The 19,090-nt window shown below is 42.9% G+C and overlaps 1 protein-coding gene across 5 annotated transcripts in view; it reads right to left on the bottom strand.

Annotated features, from left to right (window-relative positions):
- The window catches only part of MEI1 (meiotic double-stranded break formation protein 1), a 55,218-nt gene extending 36,697 nt beyond the window's left edge, over positions 1-18,521 (bottom strand). For 3 of the 5 annotated variants that reach the window (XM_020876896.2, XM_020876897.2, XM_070453434.1), the window contains exons 1-11: positions 18,344-18,521; positions 15,756-15,879; positions 14,916-14,966; positions 12,759-12,832; positions 11,138-11,243; positions 10,394-10,597; positions 8,833-8,963; positions 5,554-5,668; positions 4,620-4,736; positions 3,540-3,639; positions 3,277-3,411 (exon numbers count right to left, since the gene is read on the bottom strand). In XM_020876896.2, the coding sequence (XP_020732555.1) occupies positions 3,277-3,411; positions 3,540-3,639; positions 4,620-4,736; positions 5,554-5,668; positions 8,833-8,963; positions 10,394-10,597; positions 11,138-11,243; positions 12,759-12,832; positions 14,916-14,966; positions 15,756-15,879; positions 18,344-18,514 (1,328 nt within the window). In that variant the 5' untranslated portion in view covers positions 18,515-18,521. Of the gene's footprint in view, positions 1-3,276; positions 3,412-3,539; positions 3,640-4,619; positions 4,737-5,553; positions 5,669-8,832; positions 8,964-10,393; positions 10,598-11,137; positions 11,244-12,758; positions 12,833-14,915; positions 14,967-15,755; positions 15,880-16,947; positions 17,647-18,343 lie in introns of those variants that run through there. The other 2 variants (XM_020876898.2, XM_070453433.1) reach the window with 2 other exon arrangements.
- Between the last annotated feature and the right edge of the window lie 569 nt (positions 18,522-19,090).

Raw genomic sequence — 19,090 nt, 5'->3', positions numbered from 1 at the left:
GTTTGCTGTACTGATTTCCTAGAAATGCTATGATAAGTTACCATAAACTGTGTTGCTTAAAACAACAGAAATTTATTCTTACATTCTGGGGGCTAGAAGTCTGCAGTCAAGGTGTCAGACCCTTCAAAGGCTCTAGGGAAGAATCCTGCCTTGCTTCTTAGCTTCTGGTGGTTGCTGGCAATCCTTATCATTCCCTGGCTTGTAGATGCATGATTCCAATTTCTGCCTCAGTCTTCACATGGCCCTCTGTGTGTGTCTGTGTCCAAACTCCCTTCTTCTAAGGGCATCAGCCACTGGATTCAGGAGCCCACACTGTATGGCCTCATCTTAACTCAATTGTATCTACAAAGGCCCTATTTCCAAACAAGGGCATGAGTTTTAAAGGGATGCTAATTCAACCCAGTGCAGTAACTAAGGAGAAACCTATGTTAAACCTCATCTCTGGGCTGTTTTTGAACTCTGAGAGCAATCTGTTGGGCCTTCTAACTGCTCAGTTAACTGTATATAGTGAAGGCTTGATTTCCCCTTTCCCTTCTGGAAGTTCGTACTTTTTTTTTTTTTTCTTTTTTAGACTTTATTTTTTATAACAGTTTTAGATTTACAAAAACAAATACAGTAGATAGTGCAGTGTTCCCATACTCCCCCAGCCCTACTGCAGTTTCCCCTACTATTAACACACTGCATTAGTGTGGCACATCTGTTACAATTAGTGAACAGTATTGAATGGAAGCTCTAACTTTCTATCCTACATTGATAGCCAAGCTCTGGCTCTGCCATCTTTAAATTCTTTCAACAGTTCTCACTCCTCATTCCTTCTGGTTGGGCTTCCCAGAGACCTTCTGAATTACTCCACCTCAGAGGGACCACCTCAGTAAACATTCAGGAAAATTAAAGTCAAAAATAAAAGCATCTAAGGATTAATAACCTTATAATTAATAACCTTATATATTAACCTTATAAATATAAACTTATATTAATAAGCTTAATAACCTAATAAGCTCCCTACCCATAATTTTCCACAATTCTGATCCAACCAGCTTTCTGGCTTCTTCAAGTACTACTTACCTTCACACAACCTGCTAGTCAGACTGACTACTGTACCCTCAGTAATCCCTAAATTTTCCCACCCACATGTTTTGACCAATCCTAGTCCTTCCACAGAAATGGCAACCCACTCCAGTGTTCTTACCTGGAGAATCCCAGGGACGGCAGAGCCTGGTGGGCTGCCGTCTGTGGGGTTGCACAAAGTCAGACACGACTGAAGCGACTTAGCAGCAACAGTCCTTCCACAAATCTCTCTCCCTCATCCCTTATGTATGCATATATTAGTATACATAATAAAGCTAACATTTATAAAGTCAATAATATAAGGTTATTAACATGTAACCCCTTGTAACTGTAACCCCTTGGACTGTAGCCCACCAGGCTCCTCTGTCCATGGGATTCTCCCGGCAAGAATACTGGAGTGGGTAGCCATTCCCTTCTCCAGAGGATCTTCCCAACCCAGGGATCAAAACTGGTTCTCCTGCACAGCAAGCAGATTCTTTACCATCTGAGCCACCAGGGAAGCTCTCGTAGCACAGCTCAAACACTGTCTCCTGCTTGAAAGGTGCTATCAGTCCCCCGTAACACTGAGCTGCTGGGAGGCTTGCAGCTCTGCCTGGGAACTTCTGATTGACTCTTGCTCTTACTCTAGGCCTTTGTTACCCTGTTGGTTCAACTCATCTCACTCTTGTTAGGATTCATGCCCCAAATTTAGAGATTCAAATCCAGATAAGGACAAAAAGGGAAAAGAGACAAACTGAAGCCATTATAATGTAAATGCTATTCTTTCTTTCAAATTTTAGAAGCAGTTTTATGCAAGGGACAAAGACTTAAATATGGTTACAGATGAGACTATAAATGTTAACAACCTTTACAATATAAATTAAAAGTACAATACAAAATTAAAGATACAGCTGATATTGAGTAGTAGAAGGTAAGGAGGAGAAAGGTAAGGAAGAGTTGGGGTGCTACTATACTCAGCTAACCAAGTAGGGTGTCAAGAGATACTGCTTCAAGTTGAGGGAACAAGAAATACAAGTTTTAAGTATATTATTTAAAAGTTTGAAAACAAAATATTAACTAACAAAAACGTCAAGGAAATGTAGAGAAGACAAAATAGCTAAGTCTTGGTCTTTCCTATTGGCAAGTCAATGAAATGTTCTAAATGGACAAAGAAATAGCATTGCACTCATATTGTTTAGAGTGAGGGAAATAAGTCACTAGAACTAAAACCAAAATGAGTTAAAATTAGTTTCCTTTAGAAAGTAGGGACCAAGGACTCTTTCTTTTCTTTATAAACCTTGTGCATGTTTTATTTTTTATTGCTTAAATGTATTACTTTGTTAGATTTTAAAAGGGAGAATGTAGAAACAAAGTAAAATTTTCTATATAAATAAATATGGGTTTCCTCCACTGGTTTTTTCAAGATCAAGCATCTTACTAAGGAATTATTTCCCATTTTGACCCTAGGATCATTTAGTCTCACCATCCCTTTTAATATCATTCATATACTGACTATCTATTAGGAGTGAGGCATATAGCAGTTTTTAAAAAAATGACATGATCTCTTAATTCTTGGAGATTATGTTATATTGTGGAGAACACACAAAACAGATGAATAAACAAGAACTGTCAAGTAGGTGCTGCAATAGCCAAATGGGTCAGTTAGGAAAGGACACTCTGAATGAGACCTCAATGATGGAAAGAGGCCAGTCATGCAAAGATTTACGGGGAACAGTATTTTAGGCATAAGGAAAAATTAGTAGAAAGGAAGTGGGGGCAAAGTCCAGACTTAAAAAAAAGACTGAGTTTTAAAAAGTTATATCCACAAAATAAATACAGAATAAAATCCTATTTTAAAAGACATGCAAAGAATTGGAAGGAACTCTTCCAAATTAAAATATGAAAGTAGAAGTAAAATACTCAATAGTAGAGTTGAAAAATAAAGTCAAGAAAATCTCCTGGAAACTAGTACATAATGACAAAAAGATAGAAAAACTGTCAGACAAAGAAAAGAAACAAAAGAAAAAAACCAGATGACCAATCCAGGATGCCCAACATCCAAATGGCAGTTCCATAAAGGCAGAACAGAGCAAGCAGAATAATGCAAAGAAATAATTCAATGAAATTTCCCTGACCTAAAGGACAAGTATGCCCTGGAAGCTGCTCTGGCCTTGACAGGCCTTTGGGTACATGCAGAGGTGCAAAGTTCAGTCTGTTTGGGTCTCTCACCTCAGAAAGGCAGAAATGGCCTTCAGTGCCTCAGCGGCCACCTCCAGCACAGGGCTGCTCACTGCCTCTCGGAGGGCATAGCCAGCATCTCTGCACATGGCTGAGCTTGTGAACAGCTTGATCTCTTCTGGCTGCCTGAGAAATTGTAAATGAAGAATAAGCGTGTGAACTCCTGTCATTGACCCCACCAGGAATAAATACCTCCAGTTCTTTGTTTCTCCAGTCTGGCCCCTGCAGGCTTGATGCTCTGCCCCGTAGCTCACCGAGTCAGGATCTCAGCAAAGAGCAGCAGGCCCTGCTTGTGCAGCTCGGTGTTGTTCATCCTCAGGCTGCCCTGTAGGCTCCTCACCACCGACTCGATCCCTACCTCAAAAAGACACGGCAGAGGCCAGGGATCAGGGCCCAGTAGTCTCCTTCCTGCCTTCCCAGGAGAGGGAAGAGGTTCTGGACAGCACACAGTTGCTGGCAGCCCTCCTGGAGCAGTCCTGACAAGTTGAGCTGATGGGGCGGGGCTGTGAGATCTTTGAGGGCAGGCCCTTGTCTGATTCACCTCTGTCTCCCCAAACCTAGCACAACCCATAACACAGGCCCTGCATTCGAGGTATTTCGTCAGTGCCTACTGGATGGGCTACTACATCTTCTCTACTACATACACTCCTATTTCTCCTCAAAGAATCAGCTCGGACCTCCACTCTCCAGGCCTTCTCTGGTCTACTCAGGCAGAGCTATGGGCATCCCCTGGCCTCCTACACCTCTTGTCCATCCCCTCTAGCATAACCCTAACCACCTTGTTTATATCTCCCTCCCCTTCCAGAGGACAGGGACCACGTTATATGTATCTCTAAATCTCTAGCTCCCAGCCTGATGCCTGGCATAGCATAGGAACACAGACTATGAATAATTGAATGTGCCCAGTCTAAAAATCTAGATGTGATATAAAAAGTCCTAGACAAGGATGGTATCACCAAGAAAGAAGAAGGGATAGTTTCAAAAAACTTTGAAAGGATAAATCAAAGTTGGGGGACTAATCAGACGGGGAGACTTCTGGGGCACAGGAAAAGACTGCTCCAAGGCTGAGTAAGGTACAACAGGAATTCATCTCGTGGCTGATAGGAGTGTCCTTTTCTCGCTAAACAGACACTTCCACCAATTAATGGAGATCAGAACTGTTTGGATATCACTGCTTGCCTGCGAAATCTGGTGACAAGTTGGCACTTATGGGAATGACCAGACCAGCACTTTCCTCCAAAATATAAGCCAACCCGCCTATCACTGCTGCTGCCATCTAACTTCAAGGTGCTGTCCACCTGAGCCAGAGCTAGTACAGGATCCACAGTACCAACCGTACACCGTGTGGCACTTGGAAAAGAAGAGTGGCTCTTCTGCCAGGAGTATCAAACAGTTGTAGCAGGACCAGATAAGCACTTCACTGGAAGAGGAAAGATGCTCAAAGAGGAACTCTGGCCAGGGAGAGAAGGAGGAAGCAATATGAAAACTGTGTGATATTGCTCCCTCAACTAATACTAGGGTTTAGATTTATTAAGCATCTCAAACCTGTCACTTCATCTGTTCATATACCCTCACCATAAGACATGATCATTAATTCACAGAAAAACCTGGAAAATGCCCTCTGGCTTATTGTCTAACTTCTTCTTTTTATAGATGGGGAAACTGAGGTCCAGAGAGAGACAGCTGGTGGTAGAAGAGGGACTAGAATTTAGGTCCCATAATTCTCAGGATGGGCAGCAACATGATGCAGAGAGAAGAAATTTTAGAGCCAGAGAGCCTTGATTTTTTATTCCTTCTCTGCCAATGCCGAGCCTTGTCGATTTAAACCAGCTATTTCCCTTCTCTAGTTCAATTTCCTTATTCATAAAATAGCAAAGACGAGGACCTAAATGTGGCAACATTTACAATGCACCTCAGGGCATATTTCCTGGCTCATAACAAACTGTCAAGACACATTAGTTCCTTTTTTTTCTACAGGTCTTTCTACCACCCCACACTAGGTGTTTATTTTTAGATGGTTTATTTCTAGACTGGTCTAAAAATCAGTAACAAATTGCTCAAGGTCAATTAGAAATCTGTAGAAAGAGGATTCAGATTTCCTGAGGTGTATTTCCTAGACTCGTCATATATAATGAACATGCCCCCAGCCAATCCTTTCAGTACGCATAACAAAGAATCCCAACAAAACTGCTGCTGCCGCTGCTACATGAGAGTCTCCAGTCAGAATTCTGGGGTTCTCAGAGGAGAAAGTTAGAAGAGGACTCCCACCTGGGATGTCGGCGTGGATGAAGGCCAGGGCGTGCTTCGCTGGTGAGTGGACTAATACTGCAGTTATACATTGGGCACTGGCCACCTGCAGAGTCTCATCTCTGGAGAGAAGAAGCTGGAGAAACAGGCAGCAAAATGTGCCACAGTCACAACACAGACAGGGTCAGAGGGAGGCACCTGGGTGCCTCAGGGCAAGAGCATGATTGTCTCTGAATCCCTCCCACACCACTGGCACCAGGTGTAACCATGATACTCAAGGAGAGCAGCTATGGATTATGGAGAAGAGTCTCTATGAACAGCAGCAGGTGTGAAATAGAACAAAAGAACACAGTGGCATTCCAACAACACTAAACCTGTCCCCAAGAATGCTCTGGCCTTCATGACAAAATTTTCACAGTCCTTGTCCAGTTTTGATGTTTGCAACAAGCCTGGGACGTGACAAGGCAAGATTCTACTATGAGCCTCGCTTTACAGAGTGTGCAGAAAAGAGCTAACACTGCAGACCTGAGACTGTACCCTTAGAAAGTCCTGCCTGCAACGCTGGCCACTCACTGAGTCTGGGAAGCTGAATTTCAGGAGGATTCCCAATTCTCCCAGAACTGATAAGAGTGGTGCATTGTGACTAAACCATTTGTTCAAGCAATGCAGTTTATGCTGCACACCTGCTTTCTTTCTGGGAATCTGGGATTTTGGTATGTGCTAGGCAGAAGGTACCTACATAATCAGATAGCTACCAATTAAAACCTTGGGCACTGAGACTCTAAAGAGCTTTCCTGCTAAACATTTCATACATGCTGTCACAGTTCATACCTGGAGGAATAAAGTGTATCTGGTGTGACCCCACTAGGAGAGGACTCTTGGAAGCTTGTGCCTGGTTTTCCCCTAGACCTCATCTCATATACCTTTCCCTTTGCTGATTTTGCTTGGTATTCTTTTGCTGTAATATATCACAGCTGTGGATATAACTGTACACTGAATCCTGTGAGTCTTCCTAGTGAATCACTGAACTAGAGTGGTCTTCGGGACCCTCAACACACAGAGGAAGTAACGAAAGCTCATTAAAATTAAGTTGCCTTATGCCAGCTTGTAAGTGGCAAAGCTCAGGCAGACACTCAGGTCAGCCACATCCAAATCTAGGAGTCTTTCCACAACTGAGATGCCTCCCTCATCAAAATTTTAAATCAGGTTACTCCTCTAATTAAAATATTTCAATGAATTTCCACCGAACTCTGAATAACATCCAAACTCCTACTAGACACCATAGCTATTAGGAGTCCCTAAAACACTTCCATGGGGTCGCAGAGAGTCAGACATGACTGAGCAACAGAACTGAACTAAACAACACTTTCAGAAATCAAGGAAAGAGTTAAATGCAACCATAGATTTTAAGTGTAAAAGAAACTGGCCTTCTGGGGGGAAATGACGAGCAAAACATAGCACCAGACAGAGGAGGGATTGCATGGTTTTAGAGCTTCAAAGGAAAAGGACCAAGCTGCACATTTCTTGAGGACTACAAACTTAAACCCATCCCAGTTACGTTAGACTTTAAAATGCATTTGCATGTAAAGCAGTTTCTAGATATTAATCTTTATCTTGTTCTCTTTTATATAGAAAATGACATGTATTTCAGTCATGCCTAGTGAAAAAGGCAAACCACTAAGAAAGAAGAAGAGCTATAATTAAACTATGACATACCATTAATGGTAAAAATGTCTCTAGTTTCAGAGCTGTTACAGTATTTAAAAAGTGCCTTACAAAAATGATATTTAACCATTAAGCAAAGCAATGATTCCTTGCTTAAAATGTATTGTGTTGGGATTAGACTGATCAAAAAAAAAAAAAAAGAATGGAAATAGAAGAATACAGACCAGTCTTTATTTAAAATTTTGATATTTTGTTCATCATTAATTTTTTGCATTAACTTTGATTTTTTTTAAATATTGCATTAAAATACTATTTATCTTGATTGCTGAGGTTTTTTTATTCTTTTTTTTTTTTTTATGATTGCTGAGTTTTTAGCACCCCCTTAAGTTTTGCACCTAAAGCAAGTTCCTTCTCATCTTGCCCTAGTTCCAACCTTGCTGATTCTTGTAGTAAATAAAACACTAATCATCCAAAATGGCCAAGAGAGGAACAGTCTCCACGTATGGATGGAGGACAGGACCTCTAAACCAAGATTCCTGTCTCCACGAAGCTCTCTCCCTAGGGAGGTGCTTTCTAATCTCTGTCCCTGCCACCCTCATGTTGCCTTGGTGCACTGTGAGGACATAAGACCTTGTGCTCCTGCTGAGTCCAAGAGCAATGTTCTAACTAGACACCACCAAAAACTCCAGGACACAGCAATTAAGTGAACACAGAAATTAACCCACTATGAGATTTTGTGGTTCAAAGACACAAGACTTGCTCTTGAGAGTTCAAAGGCCCTGCATGGACCATTCCAGAGGTGTCCCAGGGAGGTTAGGAGGGGCAGTTTGCTCTGGTTTTTTGATTCCTACCTTACCTAATCCCAATTGTCCCTTTCCCGTTTCTAACCAAGGTACCTCCTCCTTTTTACAGAAGGAGACCCACAGTCTGGTCAATGAATGATATCCCTGGTATCAGATGAGGATAAACAGCTCTGTCAAGCCCTGTGCTGAGCACTGTGGACAGAGACAGTCAGACTCAGGTCCTTTGATCCTCAGTCAGATCAAAGAAGCTCCCAGTTGATCCACCACAACATGGCGAGGTAAGCACTGTGAAGAGGGCACATTCTACCTAAAGGAGCCAGGGGACAGAGGAGCTCTATAGGCCTTGAAGGCTGAATCAGACCAAGGAGAAGGAAAAGGCTTTAAAGGCAAAGGGGAAGAGCATCTGCACAGGCACAGAGACAGGAGGTCCTAGCATATACAGGACCAGGGAGAAGTTGCATATGGCTGGAGTGCTGGGTTGTGAGGTAGAAGAGACAGGCAAGTAAGGATGAAGGGATAAGCTGGGCCCAGAGAAAGAGGACTCCACGTACCAAGCTGAGAAGCTTGAATAACCCCCCAGACAACTGAGATGGCTTTGTTTCCACGGCTGCGTGTATTCTCCACTCTCAGACAACCCAGATTTCAAGGGGAGGATACAAACATAAAGATTCATAACTGAAAGAAAACCAACGTTGAATCTTCTAATAGCATGTTGTTTTGGCCAGTGAGAAAGTACTTAGGAAATCCTAGGTAGAAGGATAAGGAAAAAGCCCCAGGAGATTCAGGTTCCTGGGTTACTGAACCCAGAGACCAGGAGTCACAGGACAACTACCTTTTTGAGCACCAAAGGCAGTGCGGTCTCTCCTGGTGGCCCCTCAACACTCTCAGTATTTTCCACCAGCGCAGACTTGTTCATGATCATGGACACAAAGAGATCATACTTCAGCAGCTGCTTTAGCAAACCTAGACAACAAAGGGGTGGGGAAGTAAGGCAAGAGCAGCACGGGTACCACGACACACCTAAGGTGGCTCCTCAGACATCTGCTAGAAGTTTCTTCATCTCTCCATAGATGTTCCTAAGCATTTTATTATTTTTAACGCTACTGTAGATGGGACTGTTTTCTTAATTTATTTTTGAGATAGTTTGTGCTAACATATAGAAATTCAACTGATTTTGTATCCTACAGTTTGACTAAATTCATTTATTAGTTTTAACAGTTTTTAGTGTAGATTTTTGGACTTCCCTGGTGGTTCAGACAGTAAAGCGTCTACCTACAATGTGGGAGACCCGGGTTCAATCCCTGGGTCGGGAAGATCTCCTGGAGGAAGAAATGGCAACCCACTCCAGTATTCTTGCCTGGAAAATCCCATGGCCAGAGGAGCCTCGTAGGCTACAGTCCAGGGGGTCACAAAGAGTCACACACAACTGAGCGACTTCACTTTTCTTTCAGCATAGTTTTTAGGGGTTTCTATCTATCAGGTAATATCATCTGAAAACAGAGACACTCTTACTACTTCCTTCCTTTACTTCTGCCTTTAATTTCTTTTTCTTGCCTAATCATTCTGGCTAGGACTTCGAGTACTACTTTGAATAGAATCCCACCTTTTCCTTTGCAATCTCCATGACAGCGCACACCACAGTTAATTTTAATTGTCCACATCTGCCCTCCACAATGGACTATGAATTTCTTCAGAATAGAGCGTGGGTTTAATCATCTGTAGAAACCCAGAAGGGGTCCTGGCTCAGAATGAACACTCTCTATGTATGGCTGAGCTGTTCAAAACAGATCTCTTGGCCCAAATTGTGAAAAGAAATTGTTGTTGCCCAGACTATGCTTTTCCCTGTAGCTCCTGCTCTGAAACAGGTCTGCACCCAACCACCAATCACAGTGCCCATTTGCTCTATCTAAAATACAAACGCTCCCTGCTCAAAAGCATTTGATAGATTTTGTGTATTTATGTAAGGAAGTTAACAGGAGAGGTTGAAAGGGTACACTGAGCCTCAAATAACAAGAGAAACTTGGACTTTACCCTGGAGGCCAGAGGAAGCCATAGATGATTTTCCAAATAGGAAACTGAAGGGACGCAAGCTATGCAGTATGAAGATTAATTTGGCAGCAAGTATAGGATGCACCAGGGCAGGCAATAAAGCCCAGAGGCAAAAAAACTGCTGTCCCACTTTTTCTCTTCTCCTTCCAAAGGTGACGTTCTTAAGATACCACACCAACATGAGGCATCTTTCACAGTCTGTGCCTCTTATCTCCCAAATCCATGACTTCTACCTCGTGCAAAACAGCAAACCTTGCCACCGCTAATGAGTCTGCATCTCAAATCCTAAAAAAAAAAAAAAAATCTCAAAAGGTTTCTCTTTTCTCTCCAGTCTCACATCTTACCCAAGCAGTTGATCTGTAGCTCCTTTGTCTGGGCACCATCCATGGTGGAAAGGAAGAGAGGACACAGCTTCTCCCGGAAATGGCCCAAAAGCATCTCAGCAGCAACTGGGGAGGAGTACAGCTTCCCATAAAGGTAGCAGACAGAAGCCTGCACCCCCTCATTGGGGTACACTAAACCTCTCAACAGATGCTCCATCAGGTCACCTACCCAGAAAACAACCAAGGGATCAGGGGAACCTCACAATGTCAACTGCTAGATGACACTCCAAACTACTGCCCTGAATGGGGTAGTCATAGTAATCCCCTATAATCCCCCACAATACATGATTTCTGGGAACCTAAAAGAGAAAACTAAGGCATAAAGAAGTTAAGTGATTTACCCTTGGAGAAATCCTCTATGAGATACTTATTTTGTTACTGATAGAAAGAAATGCTTTTATATTCCAGAATTAATTCCTCCTCCCATCTGAAAGACTCATAGTAGATACTTAATTCTTTTGTGTTAAAATAATAAATAGAAAAAAAATAATAATAATAAATAGAAACAGCCCAAGACCAGAGTTGAGCAACACTTTTTTTCCCCAATTAGCCAATATAAAGCATATTTTGCAGATGGGGAAACTTCCTTACAGAAGGAAAGTAATGTCTTTCCAGGTGTACACAGTGAATGGACCTCCCAGATGGAAGTGTGACCAAAGCAGCTCTTGAAAGTGTAGCAGCAGCTCTTCCCCAGAGGTTACTCACCGTGCTTCATCACAAGTTTGTCTGCCAGAGCAGGGACAGCATCTACCAACTTGCCAAGAAGAGTCAGTGTGGCCAGGCTGCCTCGCATGGAGGGCATGCTACACAGCTACAGAAGGTGAACACATTCCATTCTATAAGTTAGGATGAGAACAGATCCCACCAAAGTTCATCTTGCCCTATCTACACCAAAGCCTGTACTGCCTGTGTCTCTCACAACAGTTAGTAACCAGCCTCTTTAGCTAAGTATCAACTGCCCCTATTGGACTGGGAAACCCCGGAGGAAAGGGACCAAGTCAGATTTCTCTTAGAATCCTCAATACATAGCTCAGTACATGTTTGTTAAACTAAATTAAAATTAGCATACTTTGCCCCCTATGGAGCCAGAAACTGGAGGGGTGAAAGTTGGACACATCATAAAAATGGAATTCTAGTTCATTGTAAAAAATTATTATTATTATCATTATTATAGCTACTATTACTGAACATTCTATTTGTCAGGTACTATGCTTGATGCCTGGGGCTTCCCTGGTGGCTCAGGGGTAAAGAAGCTGCCTGCAATGCAGGAGACACGAGTTTGATCCCTGAGATGGAAAGACCCCTGGGGGAGGGCATGGCAACCCACTCCAGGATTCTTGCCTGGAGAATACCATGGACAGAGGAGCCTGATGGGCTATCATCCATAGGGTCTCAGAGTCAGACATGACTGAAGCAACTGAGCATGCATGCATGCTTGATGCTTTTCAGGGAGAGTCAATAGTATTTATTTCACCTTTTCTATTGACTAGCTATAGCACCTTAAGTAAGATTCTTAACTCTTCTGATGGAAATTAGTAATAGTACCAACTTCACTGGGTTGTCAAGAAGAATGAATGAGATATTGCATGTGAAGCACCAACACAGTGCCTACAGTATAGAAAGGGGCATCACCATAATGATGTGTTGATATTTATAAATATAATCTTATACATTAATCATATGCAGAGTAATTATAATGACATGGTAATTTAACACTTTCTAATTAAACGTTGCTCTTAATGCTTAATGGTAATGCTCTTAATGTTAAATAAACATCTGTCTTTCTCTTGCAGAAAAAAGTGATTCTGATATTATTCCTGTATCTTAAACACAAAGCAAAAACTGCTTGTTTAACTGATATCTTTGACTACATTGAAGAAAGCAGGTTAAATGTAACTATTCAGTGCTTACTTTAGATGTTGATAAAACAAATGCCTTCAGTACAAAATACTGTATACAACTTAAACCAAACAAAAATACTAAGCCAAGACATAGTGAACATATTTCCTTAATAAATTTATCAAGGAAATCTGTTCATATTTAGGAGGATATAGAGAATGGCCATGGGATGATTATGCCAGAAAATGGATTTCACCAACATGGAGGTAGCCTTTGGGAGACTAAAAGTGAAAGGGAGGAAGCTACAAAGAGTACTGGAGCAGAAGACCCAGGCCCCAGCTCTGGTTCTGCCACTGATTCAGTGACCTCAGGCAAGTCCCTTTTCCTCTCCAGATTCAATCTTCCAATCTATCAAAAGAAGGGCTGACCCAGCTCTGACATCTGAGGATTCCAAGAGGTACTCAAGAACCCACGGATACTTACTGACCTCTTTGTGACATTCATCCAGCAGGCAATGAATGGTTTGCTCCAACTTCAGCTGAGTCGTAAGCTGGATAAGGACTGAACAGACACAATAGCATTACTTACCAGAAGACAACCCCAGGCCCAGAAGTCTAATCAAAGTCATCTGCTTGTGTTAATTGGCATTAGTCTATTCTATCTCCTCCATTCTTAACTGTTTTTTCATCAATGGTTCACAACAAGGCAATACATTAGAATAATCTAGGAAGCTTTAAAAAAAATAAAAACTACTGCTCAATTCCATCCCAGATCAATTAAATCAGAATTTCTAGAGAAAGAGTCTAAGCATTTGGATATTTTTTAAGTTTCCCAGGTAAGTCTATTGTGAAACCAAGGTTGAAAACTACTACCATTATATTATTTCCACTTTTTTCCTTCCTTAGAATTTGCTACTTCATATACTAAAAAAGAGTTACGAGTTAATTCTTGTGCTGATAATTCACAATAATATTACCACTCAACCCCAAACCTATCCTGCTATACAATCATTTGTGTGCTTCTGCTGGTGTCTTTGATGAGGAGTGGAGAAGAGGCTCGCTCTGCAAGTGTGGGGGAAGTGGCAAACTAGATTTGGCTGCTGCTGAGGGAAGGCTCTACCACTCCCAGAGTGAAGAAGCATTCTAGAACACTGACAGAAACAGAAAGAAGGCAGGAAGAAAACAGGAAATAGTGAGGAAGGAGCAAGTCCTTCTCCGTCTAGTTTTGCAATCTCCATCTAGTGCTCACCACCTCATGAAGTTTACAGAGGATTCCAAGCTACGCTGGCATCTACCAGATGCAGATGGCTTTAGGATTATAGCTCCACTCTAGAGTGGCCTTGGGACTTCCCTTGTGGCTCAGCTGGTAAAGAATCCGCCTGCAATTTGGGAGACCTGGGTTTGATCCCTGGGTTGGGAAGAGCCCCTTGAGAAAGAAAGGGCTACCCATTCCAGCATTCTGGCCTGGAGAATTCCAGGGAGTGTATCATCCATGGGGTCGCAAAGAGTCAGACAGAACTGAGTGACTTTCACTTTCATTTTCAGCGGTAAAGACTCTACCTGCCAAACAAGAGACATGGGTTCAATCCCTGGGTCAGGATGATCCCCTGGAGGAGGAAATGGCACCCCACTCCAGTATTCTTGCCTGGACAATCCCATGGACAGAGGAGCCTGGCAGGCTTCAGTCTATGGGGTCGCAAAGAGTCAGACACGACTTAGCGACTAAACAATAACAACAGGGAAGGCTTGAGGAAAATGGCAAAGGGAAATCTCCCCACCCATGCCAGTGGTCAGAACTTCAAGTGAGACATCTGTTTATCCACATTCTCTATACTGAGAGATGGTCAAAAGTACACACAGATCATATTGACTTATTTGTTACAACTGCTAGCAGTTACAGCTGCTAACTCTATGGTCATGGACCCAGCAGCAGCCAAGCAGCATCCTCTCCTCAGTGGTCTGAGTTTCATATATGGGGTCCTTCCTCCAAACTTGTAAATTTTAATAATTTCAATCTCTCCCTTTGCTTCCCTAGTCCCAGGAGTGGCAGCTGTTTTCAGAAATTGCTACCTTGGTGAAAACTTGGTTCTCTTTTTGCCTTTAGTTACCTAGTTAATAATTCTTTAAAGTTCTTTTTTCTGTTCAAATAACTTGAGTGGTTTGTGTTTCCTCACTAGATTCTAACTAATACAGTTCTTGTTCTTTCTGCAAGAATCCTTTCATCCCAATGCTCTTGTCTTCCTTCTTCTTGAGTCTTACAGGTAAATTCAGACACTTCCACAGCTTTAAATACCATCTATGTGCAGACAACTTCCAATCACCCAACACTAATGTAAAAAAAGCAGAGTTTGTATGTGTCTTTGTAACAGCACTCATCAGCCTTTGCTATTTACCAACCAACCTCTCCTCCAGATTGTAAACTTTTACATGGTAGGAATTATGTCAGATATATCACTAGTGTCTAATACAGTACTTGACACAGAGTAGGTGCCAAGAAAAAAAAATGCAGAATCAATGATTAAAAACTGAGTTTTCTTTATCTGTCTGTAAAATGGAACATTTCATCCAGGTCTCAAATAGTCAGAACTGCAATTCAGGGTAATATTCCCAGCTTCAAATGCTGAGAACACAGAGTTTTACCTTACCTTCAATACAGAGGTCTGTTATGCTCCCATCCTCTACATTACATAACAGTCCTTGGAGCAGAAGGAAGAGGGGGATGGTTAACAGAAACAGAAAGGCACACCATGAATTCTAAGACTAATAGCAGCTTTAAGCAATGTCCCAGCTAAATTCTATCCTCAGCACCAAACCCCAGATTTTCAATAACAGCACTCTGGCTTTAAAAGGATAAAAATAGTCAGTGTGGCACAGTATAAAAACTGTGTGTTCTGGAGTCTGTAACAGACCTGGGGTAAAATCCCAGTTCTACCAGCTGTTAGCTAAGGCCTGCCTGAGCCTTGGGGATCATCCTCTCTCCCTTAAAAGACAGTTTTGGCAGTTGAAAGCCTGAGAAGCCTCTAGCAGAGAAAAGCATCCAATTTGAGTTGGCTCCCTTCCTCCCTGAAAGGGCTCATTCCAAAGGACACTATAATTGTATTAAAAGAAGGGACTTTTTAATTCATCTTATTTTATACATGAAGAAACTAAAGGTACAGAAAAGAACCCACTCAATCAAGGTCACACTCAGATCAGCAGACTCCAGATCTGACCAGACAGATCTGTTCAAAGACCAGACAGTCTGGACTTTTTAAAAGAACACATCCACCTTCACACTGTTAATAACACCTGAGCTATGGTAAAGCCAGTTACAATGCATCATGTATCTTGGAAGGGAACCATTTCTTCACCATTGTAACAAAATAATTTGCTAGTGAGTTAAACTTCTACATTGCAAACAGTGCAAACTATCATTCCAAGACCCCAAAAACAAATGTACAAGGTATACAGGCAAAATTCACTCTAGGTTTCCTTTTTAGTCTCACCGAAAAGCATGCTTATGAAGTGGATACAGACTCTCTGATCCTGAGCCACCAGCTGCACAACCAGGGAGGCATGCTTCATGAGAGCATCTCGGAAGCCGGACAGCACATGCTTCTTGCGCACCAACTTGGGGCAGATGAAGAAAATATTCAATAGCAACCAAGTCTCAGTTGTTCTGAACCCAAACAAGTATAATTTCCAAATATAATTATAAGATTATACCAATGGGATCATCTGAACTATGGAGTATGAAAAGAGGCATCATTTATACACAGGAATTCATCAAACAAAGAATGATACCAGAACTAAGGTTTCTAATACACTATAGTTACAGAGCACTTTACTGTTCACAAATCACTCTTTTGTATACTAGCTCATTTAAGCCTAATTGAGTTGGTAAAGCAAGCAGAAAAAAGTACTACTATTGCTGTTTTGGAGATGAGAAAACAGAGTCAGAGACTTTGCCAAGGACTCAAATCTAAGTATCCAACCAGGTCTTATCCAAGGCTCTTTTCCACAGTCTATGAGAATGATACTGGGGACCCTTCATAAGTCTCACTGAAGTAGGTAGAGAAAAACGCATCCTTCCATTCAGTGCAGACATAAATCTTCACACTCAACTTGCCTCCCTATACAGGGAACTGGGTAGCAGCTGTGCAAAGTGTTCAAGACAGTAACAAAAGATAGATCAAAAAAAGGGTGTACTGAGGATAAAACATGAACACAGGAAAAACTGACTACATTACCCCTTCAACCGGTGAAAACTGAAGCTAAGACAAGTACGTTCAATAAAAGGTGAAGTTGCATCTCTTACTGCCTCTAACCTGTGCTATTACAAGTCCCTCATTTTCGAACTTCACCAGTTCCTCCCACATAATTCATTGAGCCAGTGACCTAAATGAGTTATTCAAAAAATTTCAATGACATTCCTTCACCTGCTAGATTAAATCCAAGCCTTAGCTTGGATTCAAACTCTAAAAGGAACTGATCTCAACCCTGGGTGCCTCCCTCAACTGCCCTTCAAACACATTATGATGACCTCCCCGAACTCATCCTTGCTAATCCCACCTCCTGGAAAAAGCTCCCCCATTTCCTCTGACCCAAATATCACCCATCTTTTCAAGTATAATTCAAATGCTTCCTCCTCTTAAAAAAACTTCCTTAATTTCACTCATCCCACCAAACAGCACTTACCATAAGCATGTCCAGCTTCTAAATTCCCAGAAATGTGTTCTATTATTTTCTCCCATACCTTACTGTCTTATTCATCTCTGTATCTCTCACTGTCCAAGAATGGCAGTCTCAGAACTTTAGCCTCAGTGAGATTACAGATGTTATCAGCTAGTCCATAGGTTCTCAGAGTATAGTCTTTGGACCCTGAGGTGCCCAAAATCCTTTCAGAGGATCCACAAGATGAAAATTATTTCCATATAATACTAAGATGCTATTTGACTCTTTCACTTACTCTACTGAGTGTAGAGTAGTTTTTCCAAGGAGATATGTCACAACAGATAAAATGCAGAAATCCAGTCGTCTTCTATTAAATCAGACATTAAGCAAATTTGCAAAAATGTGAAACAGACATTCCTTCCATTATCTGCTTTGTTTTGAAAGTAGTTATTTTCATTTTGAAAATCATGTATGCCACAGAACTGTACATTTAAAAGAGTCAAAATGGTAAATGGGATATTACTATTTTTTGTCAAAATAAAAAGAATTGCATTAATATGTAATGGATTTACTATTATTTTTAGATGAGTATCTTAAACTTTGTTACTTTCAGCACAGTAAATAAACAAAAGCTCTCTGGGGTCCTCAACACTTTTAAAAAGTGGAAAGGTATCCCCAGAGCAAAACCTAGAGAACCGCTAAACTAGCTGATTCCCCACCCACTCCACGGTAAGAATTCCCCTCCTGTGAATCTGAAAAACAAATTATCTCCCGAACTCTACTTGAAACTGTCCATGGACAAAAAACTCACAGCACAGGTGGGCAGACACTGAGGGAGAGGGCAGGTCACGCTCCAGCCAGCTCTGCCTCTCAGAAAGGCCCTCCCCTCAGCCCACTCCCACCCGCCCATAACATCCACTCTTGTTCCTGCTGCCAAAGGCAAAGGCGCCCCCGCCTCACATTTCCCTCAGAAAGCTGAAGGGAATAAGGCCCCATGGTGTGTGCGCCCGGCCCACAGGCTGCAGGAGTGCTCGAGCGGGAGGCAGCCTGAGCGAAGGCTGGACCCTGGAGAAGGGGAGAGAGGGTCAGCAAAGGGCAGGACAGCTGAGAGGAGGGCAAAAAGAAAGCTGGGAACGCGTGCCAATGAGTCTTGGGGGCGGGGGGGGGGGGGGCGAGAGCCCTGGATTTAGTGCGGAGAGCGTAGGCCCACACGAGGCGCTGAGCCAAGGTCAGGGCCTCATTACGAAAGAGGCTGCTGGGCGGCCCGCGGGGCAGGGTGAGGGGCGGGCCTGTGTAGGAGCCAGATTTAACCATACGGGGGCCCGGCTTAGTTTCCCTAGAGGTGCGTCAGGTTCAAGCGAGCTGTTCCGTTGAGGGGAGGGCCTTGTTGGTGAGGTTAGGGCTGGGACCCAGTTCGCACCGACACGCCAGGCTCCGGCAGCAGCTCCAGCGCGCAGGCCAGACAGCAGCGTGGGGACACGGGCAGTAGCCAGCGCGAGTCGTGCCGGTAATGGGCCTTCTCGAAGAGCAGCGCCGCCTCTTCGTCCCTCCCGGGCCCGGAAAGGCCGGCCGCCGCCTCCCTCATAGCCATCCCTCGACTGGCGTTCTACGGCGACAGCACTTTTCCCGCCAAGTTTATGCGCAAGCGCACTTGGCAGAGCTCGGCGCAGGCGCACGAGGAGGAGGGTAATGCGCCTGCGTAAACCGAGTACCTGGCAGTTCAGGCGAGCAGCGGCACCTAAAGGCAAGTGAAGGGCCTCAGGACTCACTTTGTACGTCTAAGCTCAAAGCTGTTTGCTCTCATCAGTTCAGTTCAGTTCAGTCACTCAGTCGTGTCTGACTCTCTGCGACCTCATGGACTTCAACACTCCAGACCTCCCTGTCCATCACCAACTCCCAGAGTTTACTCAAACTCATGTCCATCGAGTCGGTGATGATGCCATCCAACCATCTCATCCTCTGTCGTCCCCTTCTCCTCCTGCCTTCAATCTTTCCCAGCATCAGGATCTTTTCAGATGAGTCAGTTCTTCACATTAGGTGGCCAAAGTATTGGAGTTTCAGCTTCAAGATCAGTCCTTCCAATGAATATTCAGGACTGATCTCCTTTAGGATGGACTGGTTGGATCTCCTTGCAGTCCAAGGCACTCTCAAGAGTCTTCTCCAACAC

This window comes from Odocoileus virginianus, chromosome 23 (genome assembly GCF_023699985.2).
Source record: "Odocoileus virginianus isolate 20LAN1187 ecotype Illinois chromosome 23, Ovbor_1.2, whole genome shotgun sequence".
In the NCBI taxonomy this organism is placed as follows: domain Eukaryota; kingdom Metazoa; phylum Chordata; class Mammalia; order Artiodactyla; family Cervidae; genus Odocoileus; species Odocoileus virginianus.
The sequence above is the reverse complement of the archived record's forward strand: the minus strand, read 5'-3'. Positions and strand labels throughout refer to the sequence as shown.